Source organism: Lupinus angustifolius, chromosome LG09 (genome assembly GCF_001865875.1).
Source record: "Lupinus angustifolius cultivar Tanjil chromosome LG09, LupAngTanjil_v1.0, whole genome shotgun sequence".
NCBI classification, from domain to species: domain Eukaryota; kingdom Viridiplantae; phylum Streptophyta; class Magnoliopsida; order Fabales; family Fabaceae; genus Lupinus; species Lupinus angustifolius.
The window spans coordinates 3,734,536-3,742,730 of record NC_032017.1 but is presented as its reverse complement, the minus strand read 5'-3'; the positions used below and the strand labels follow the sequence as shown (position 1 = coordinate 3,742,730).

At 33.8% G+C, this 8,195-nt stretch overlaps 1 protein-coding gene across 2 annotated transcripts; it reads left to right on the top strand.

Moving 5' to 3' along the window:
* LOC109357113 (non-specific lipid-transfer protein-like) lies at positions 5,258-7,130 on the top strand. 2 transcript variants are annotated; one of them, XM_019600849.1, is made up of 3 exons: positions 5,258-5,671; positions 6,211-6,267; positions 6,559-7,130. In XM_019600849.1, the coding sequence occupies exons 1-3, from the start codon at positions 5,338-5,340 to the stop codon at positions 6,672-6,674; spliced, it is 507 nt and encodes a 168-aa protein (XP_019456394.1). In that variant the 5' UTR covers positions 5,258-5,337; the 3' UTR covers positions 6,675-7,130. The 2 variants fall into 2 exon arrangements, with proteins under 2 accessions (XP_019456394.1, XP_019456393.1); XM_019600848.1 differs by having other exon boundaries at positions 5,259-5,671; positions 6,526-7,130.

Here is an 8,195-nt window from a genome sequence, read left to right as displayed (position 1 = left end):
GTATCATCTAGAGAAAGGCCTAATCATGGAGATAAGAATGTCTGTGAATATAATGTTTGTGCTTTCAGCCACAATGTTGCCTAGTGATTCTACCTTCTTTCAAACTACTTTAGAAGATGAGTCATACTTATGGCACTACAGGTATGGTCATATTAATTTCAACAGCTTAAAAGCATTGCAAAACACGAAGATGGTGAATGGGTTACCTACACTTAAGACTCTTAGCAAGCTATGTACAGACTGCCTAGTGGGGAAGCAACATCAAACACTATTCTAAAGACAAGTTCATGGAGGGCTTGCAAAAGGCTTCAGCTTGTCCATGCAGATATTTGTGGGCCAATCAAACCAGATTCAAACTCTAAAAAGAGGTATTTGATTAGTTTCATTGATGATTTAAGCTGAAAAATTTGGATTTATTTCTTATGTGAAAAATCAGAAGAGCATGTTGAAAAGGAATCTGGTGATTTCATAAAATGCTTGCTCACAGACAATGGTGGTGAATTTACTTCTTTGGAGTTTAATAATTTTTGTAGGGAGAATGGAATTAAAAGGCAATTGACAGCAGCATATACCCCTCAACAAAATGGGGTGGTTGAGCGAAAGAATCGAATTATAATGAATATGGTTCGAAGTATGTTGTCTGAAAAAGAGGTGCCTAAGGTGTTTTGGCCAGAAGCTGTAAATTGGAGTGTGCATGTGTTGAATCAAAGTCCAACCATGGCAGTAAAAGATGTCACCTCAGAAGAAGCATGGAGTGGTATCAAACCTAGAGTAGGCTATTTTCGAGTGTTTGGATGTGTTGCACATGTACACATTCTAGACAAGAAGAGAATAAAATTAGATGATAAGAGCTTTCAGTGTGTATTGTTGGGGGTGAGTGAAGAATCAAAGGCCTATAGGCATTATGATCCTGCATCTAAAGGCATTGTTGTTAGCAGGGATGTAGTATTTGAGGAGAATTTGAGTTGGAATTGGGGAAGAAAAATAGAAGAAGTGAAGCTTGATGTTTTAGAATGGGGAGATGAAGATGAACAAAATGAATTTAATCTAGGCAATGAAGAGGAGAATGGTGAGCATGATGAAGAAGGTGGAGCCACTTTATCCTCAAGTGAGTGTTTAGGTCAAAGTCCAGCAAGCTCAAATGAAGGGAGGAGCAGAAGGCCTCCAGTTTGGATGGAAGATTATGTCACTGGAGAGAGGTTAGATTTATTTGAAGAAGATGTTGACAACTTTGTCATGTTTGTTGCTACTGATCCTATAACATTTCAAGAGGTTGTGAAAAGCATAAAGTGAAGAGAAGCTACGGATTTAGAATAAATTCGATTGAAAAAAATGAGACATGGGAGCTAACCATTCTACCTCCTGGAGCTAAGAAAATTGGTGTTTAAAACAAAGCTTAATGAACATGGTGCGGTGGACAAATGCAAAGCACGACTTATGGCTAAGGGATATGCAAAAGAGCATGGAATTGATTATAATGAGGTGTTTTCCCCAGTTGCAAGATGGGACACAATCAGAATGGTGATTGCCCTTGCAGCACAAAAGGGTTGGAATAATTTTCAACTAGATGTAAAGAGTGCTTTCTTGCATGGTGAGTTGTTAGAAGATGTTTTTGTGGAGCAACCACAAGGTTATGAGAGGAAAGGAAAAGAGTATAAAGCCTACAAGCTCAAGAAGACATTATATGGTCTTAAACAAGCTCCAAGGGCATGGTACAGCCACACTGAATCTTATTTTATGAGGTAGGGGTTTGAAAAAATGTAGCTTTGAGCATACGCTCTTTATCAAGTCTGAAATTGAAGGAAAACTTCTTGTCGTCAGTTTATATGTTGATGACCTTATATTTACTGGCAATGATTTGGAGATGTTTGATAATTTTAAAAAATCTATGATGTTGGAATTTGAAATGAGTGATCTTGGCAGAATGAAGTATTTTCTAGGAGTTGAAGTCTTACAAAATGAAGAAGGGATCTATATCAGCCAAAAGAAATGTGTTCAGGATGTGCTAGAAAAATTTGGAATGGGAAAGAGCAATTCAGTCAATAATCCTATTGTACTAGGTTCTAAATTGATGAAAGATGAGATGAGAGTTAAGGTTGATGATACTGCCTTCAAGCAAATGGTTGGAAGTCTTATGTACTTAACTGTGACAAGGCTTGATATGATGTTTGCTATTAGTTTGATCAGCAAATTTATGGGAAGTCCCACTGAATTACATTGGCAAGCTGCAAAAAGAGTTCTAAGATATGTGAAAGGCACTGTGAATTTAGGAATTTTGTATAAGATGGGTGGAAATGAGAATTTGCTTAGTTACACTGATAGTGACTATGCTGGTGATTTAGATGATCGAAAAAGCACTTCTGGATATGTGTTCTTGCTGAGAAGTGGAGTTGTGGCATGGTCTTCATAGAAACAACCAATTGTAACTTTATCAACTACTGAGGCAGAGTTTGTAGTTGCTGCCTCATGTGCTTGCCAAGGAATTTGGATGAGAAGAGTACTAGAGAGGCTTGGTCATGTTCAAGAAAAGAGTACCAAAGTGTTTTGTGACAATAGCTCAACCATTAAGATGTCAAAGAATTCGGTGCTGTATGGGAGGAGTAAACATATTGATGTAAGGTTCCATTTCCTTCGAGATCTTACTAGAGATGGTGTGGTTGAGCTTATTCACTGTTTTTCAGAAAATCAAGTTGCAGATATTATGACCAAACCCATAAAGCTTAATACATTCTTGAAGCTCAGAGAACAGCTTGGTATTTGTACAATACCAGAAGTAAACTGTTTCCAGTCTGCAAATTAGTTTAAGGGAGGAAATTGTTGAATTAGTCAAAGTAAACTAGTGTTTATTAGGTCTGCTTTATTTGCTTTTATTTATAAATCCTATTTATTAGGATATTGCAGATTGTTTTATTTGCCTCAAGTAGAGTGCCACATTTATAGGAGTGGAAAACGTGGGAAATTTTCTTTTCTGTTCTATTTTTATGTAATGCTATATTAGCCAATTTCTTATTGAATAAATGTAGTGTTTTGCATAACTTCAATTCTAGTTTTTTGTTCCTAATATTCAACAAATACAACTAATTATCCTAGATTCATATTGTGATAAAATAGATATTTCAAAATTCAAGATATCAACTGAAAAAATAATACTCCTACATGCTTTACCTATCACTAAACACACATGAAAGTAATAAAATGTTTCAAGGAGAAGGAAGTAAATGATAACAAATGGTTCATCTAATTATGATAGAAGGGAAATGAGAACACCTTGGAACGTGAGGAAAATATATGAGTGAGACTGAGAGACATTTATAATTTATTGAGGTGTGAGATGTATTTATTCTAAGAATAAGTTTTTAAATTTATTTTAAGAGTAAGTTTTTAAACTTACTCCTGGTCTTAGCCGTTAATTATAAAGATATCTAATAATTTAGATTTATTCATTAATTCAAATTATTGGATTTTCATGAATAGATAGCCAAGATGGAGAGTAAAGTTAGGAGTAAGTAAATTTCTTTGAGATATGGAACTGATGGTAGTGAGCATTTTTTTCATTTGTATAGTTTGATGAGAGAATTAGAAAGTTAATGAATGTATATGTAATTTATTGAGTATTCTTGACAACCGTTGAATAAGAAAATTGGCTGGGTAAGTGATAACTTCTAAAGAGAATAAAATTAGGATAATATATTATATTGGCACAATTATTGGTATGCTCTTTGTTTTGTATTCGGAGAAATCTCATCAATGATCTAGAAATATAAATATTGATATTTTTAAGGCAAAAATGAAGAAACCTATGTTTTTAAACTACATGTTATATATAATAATAAAATAATATTAGTATTAGTATAGATACTATGTAAATTAAGTTATAAAAAATTTTGGTCTTAAATATTTGAACAATGAATGTCTCATGCTCTTAATTGAAAGGGTGTTAGATAGTGTTGGGAAATAATGGAAGTGAAGAGAGGAATTCGCACACATGATTGATCGTGTAATAATGTAATAAAAAGAGAATGCTAGAAAGAAGGATAAAGTATAAAATACTTATAGAGAAAATTTATGCGTATAAAATATGACAGAATATTATATAAAATATGAAAGAATATAAATGTTACAATTTTGTAGATATTTACACTTTTGATTCTATCATGGAACCAGGTGACGATGCATTTGTTCAGGTTAGGCAGCCAACTAGTGAAAAAAACATTCTCCTTCCTTAAGCAATAAGCATCATAGTTGTTGCACTTGATTTCATATAATTTATTAAAAAAGGGCTGCATTACTATTATTCATCCCGACAAGTGTCATTCTCAATAATAAAACGATTGACTTTTTAGTTATTTTATGGATTTAATAAAATCTTATATCACTAGAGGAATTAGAGGAATGTAATAATGATTCAATTATTTTAAGTCAATACAAATAGCTATACCATTGCATAGAGAGTCCGCTGTGATTGATGTTATTTATTTGTACAAATTAAGCAAATATTTTTCTTAAACTTTAAACATTTATCATCTTCATTTAACATTGCTTGCAAATCACTCTTTTAATTTAGAATAAAGATCTCATCTCCTAAGAAAATCCTATTTTTTGTCCCTACCTAATTAAATTTCATAAAATAGTATAAACAAATTAGTTTATGTTTTTATAAATGTTATTTTAATTAAATGACATTTTTTATTAGTCAGGAATACAAAATGAGATATGAATATGATATTCATTCCTTAAAATCGAAGGAAAGGAAAAAAGAAATGTCAAGCCATGATGATGTAAAGATTATGCATTTATCATTAAGGTGCTTTCCATACCCATAACATTATTCATGCATAAAGCAAAGTCTATATATCAAAAGAGCAATGGGTAAAAGATAATAAGAATCACACAAGGACACATAAGCTAACTTTATTAAATCAAATTTCCAAAGCTCCATTTAGATTCTTAGCAAAGAATCTGCTTTCCAAAAAGCCAAAAAATAAAGTCCCCCACCACAATAAGCTAGCCAGTTGCCACTCTTTAATGAACAGATCGGAGTTGTATCAGATCATATCGTATGTGTTGCTATGCACAAATGATAAGAAAGTGAATATATCAATAATAATAAAGATTTAAAAAATTTAATTAGTATGATATATTTTCGTTGTTGTCACACAACTTATGAGACAGAATCAGGCACGTTATATATTTGTTCCTCTTTAATTTACACTTTAATTTTCATCCTTATAATAAGCCATATTCTGTAGTGACTTTTCCACTTCTAAACTACCCAAATAATCTCATTAATGCATCACTTAATTCCATAGAAAAATCTGATAGCAATAGCATAATCCCATGGCACTGAAAAAAATGATTAAGATGGTGCTAATAATGTCCCTTATGGTGACCCTTTGGGGAGCCAAAATGACTGAATCTCAATCAAGTTGCACCAATGTGTTGATAACTCTTTCTCCTTGCCTTGATTATATAACAGGAAATGCTTCAACCCCATCTTCTGAATGCTGTTCTCAACTTGCTTCTGTGGTTAGTTCACAACCACAGTGTCTTTGTGAGGTTGTTAATGGTGCTGCTTCATCTTTTGCTTCAAGTCTCAATATCAATCAGACTCAGGCATTGGCTCTTCCTAGTGCTTGTAGAGTCCAAACACCTCCTATAAGCGCATGCACTGGTATGATTCAAAATTGATGCGTTTTTTAAAATGCCGTCACGGTTATTGTGATTATGGTCATTATGGTTGGTGTAGTGTGAATTATTTTGTGATTAAAAATTAATTATGAAATCGATATGGTCTGATGCGGTTACATTACAGCCTGATATACAGTCCAATGTGATGTGATTGTGGTGTATTGAGGCCGCATCAGGTGATGCGGTTGGTCCATAATTTGAATTAATGATAAAAAATATTTCACAACCAAATCAGAGTTTTATTATCTGTTTTAACCTTCAAAACAAATGCAAAAACAACAATTTATTTCTTTAACACTGGAAATTTTCTTAGAACACTTGTTAGTATTCTCCTATTTTGAATATTATATGTGATACTATCTATATCTCTAACTTATTTTCTATATCATGTATATACTTGCATTTCAAAATAAATTCTCTACACAAAGTGACAACAAAAGTTGTACCCAATTGTTTTAATTGTTAAAATATATATATGTAACTGTGAAATCTGAATAACATAATTGGTTATTGTGATTTCAGACTCATCTTATTCTCCAATAGGTGTTTCTGTTTCCGACACTCCAAATTCCCCTTCAGGTACCAACCAAAAGAAATTCCTTGTGTTTTGGGAGTAACATATTTCTTGTCTTGAATTATTGAATGCATTTTAAATAAAAAGAGAGTACATATTAAAGCATAATTACAAGGTTCATGGTTCCAATGGGTAGATTCCGTTCTATTATCATGAATGATGGATAATAAACTAATTGTTAATAAACTTTTATAGCAACAATGTATAAATATTATACTCATACTAAATAGTAGCTAATTTTAATTTGAGATTTTTTGACATAGGAATTGGATCTGATACGGCATCGTCAATGACAGGAGGCAGTGGAAATGGCATAGGCTCATATCATGGAAGTTCAAATTCTACTAAATTACCATTTTCTTTGTTTTTGTTTCTGTTTCTCTTGGCTACCACATTTGCTGCATATTTTTAAAAATATTAGAAAAAACATATATTATTCTACTAAATCTTGATTTCCACACGAATATAAAATGTCATAAAATGATACTTTATTTATTAATGATTAGTTTATTAGTGATGATATACATGACTTTGTTACAGGTAGAAGAATTTAGCATAAGAATATAACATTATTCAAAATATTATTGTAATATTATGATGGTGACTTTTATTTTCCTTTCTTCACTTCTCAACTACCTTAGGATTTCACTCATCCTCCTTATTTATTTGGCTTTGATAACGGTGAAGGCATAATTTAGGAAACTGCACTTTGTTATAATGAATAACTATATATTGTGAGTATAAAGTTAGGGTGATTACATCATCCCAACCATGTCAACTAGTCTTGCCTTAGAATATAACTCATTAGAGCTATAAGTTGTAATAGTCTTATGGGTTGTCCCTTTGCATGAACAAAGTAGTTGTGGCTGGATTGTTAAAGCACAAAGGAAAAGATGGAAACTCACAAGCGCTTCTTCAAATTGAAAAATGATAAAGCTATTTTGTTCCTTGAAGCTTTGTTATCAACTCTTGTAATTGTATTCACTTCATTATATTAAACTAACAGCATTGTTGGCAAAGGTTTAAAAGTATCTTAAAGTTCTCTTGAAAATAATAATGTAAAAACCGTTTCATACCAGGCAGTTCGACTGGAAAACCGGTGAATCGGATCCCTAACCGGTACTGGCTGAGTCACGACCAAGTCGCTCTCTTTAAGACATTTCTTGGTACTGCTAAAATTGTACAAGCAGACTATCAACCACGTCGTCTCAAGGATAAAACAGTTCATTTCTCTGTTATACGATATCTTACTGCACTGTAATAATCGTTCTCGAATACACTCACAATACTGACTACCAGTGCCAGTTCTCGAAATCCCACTTTGGCTGCATGTGCCAATTCTCAAGTACCACGGAAAGAAAGGGGGAGAAGGTAGCCGAAAATGTGTCGGCGGAGTATTAGGGGGGAGAAAGAAAATTTGAGAGGAAACGCCTTCAACTTGGTGCAAGTAATAATGAGGGGATGCTGCCTCTATTTATAGCCTCAGGCCTCCAACGGATCCCTCATCTAATGGTGCAAAAACACTAACGATCATATCATCCTACGGTCAGGAAGAGATCTCACGCGGATCTGCCTCCCACTGACCGAATTCTTCTCCTTTGACCGAGTTTCTCTCACACGGATCTCCTTCACTCTCCAACCGTGTTGACTTCGTCAAACACGTGTGGAATGCGTGTGTTGACTTGGTCAACACACGGTCCAAGCCCACATAGCCCAAAATATAAATAAAATAAATAAATGTTTATTTAAAAAGAATGTCCGACCCGACCCAAGCCGGACGGCGGCGGAGGGGGTGGTGCGGCGCGTGTGTGTGGAGGGGTTTTGTTTGTGTGAGTCTTCACCCACTCAAAACCCATTGTACCCTTTGGGGCACACCTCAATGATGAAACTCATGGCTTATAAAGCCTTCAAACTTCTCTTCTCCAAGGAATGT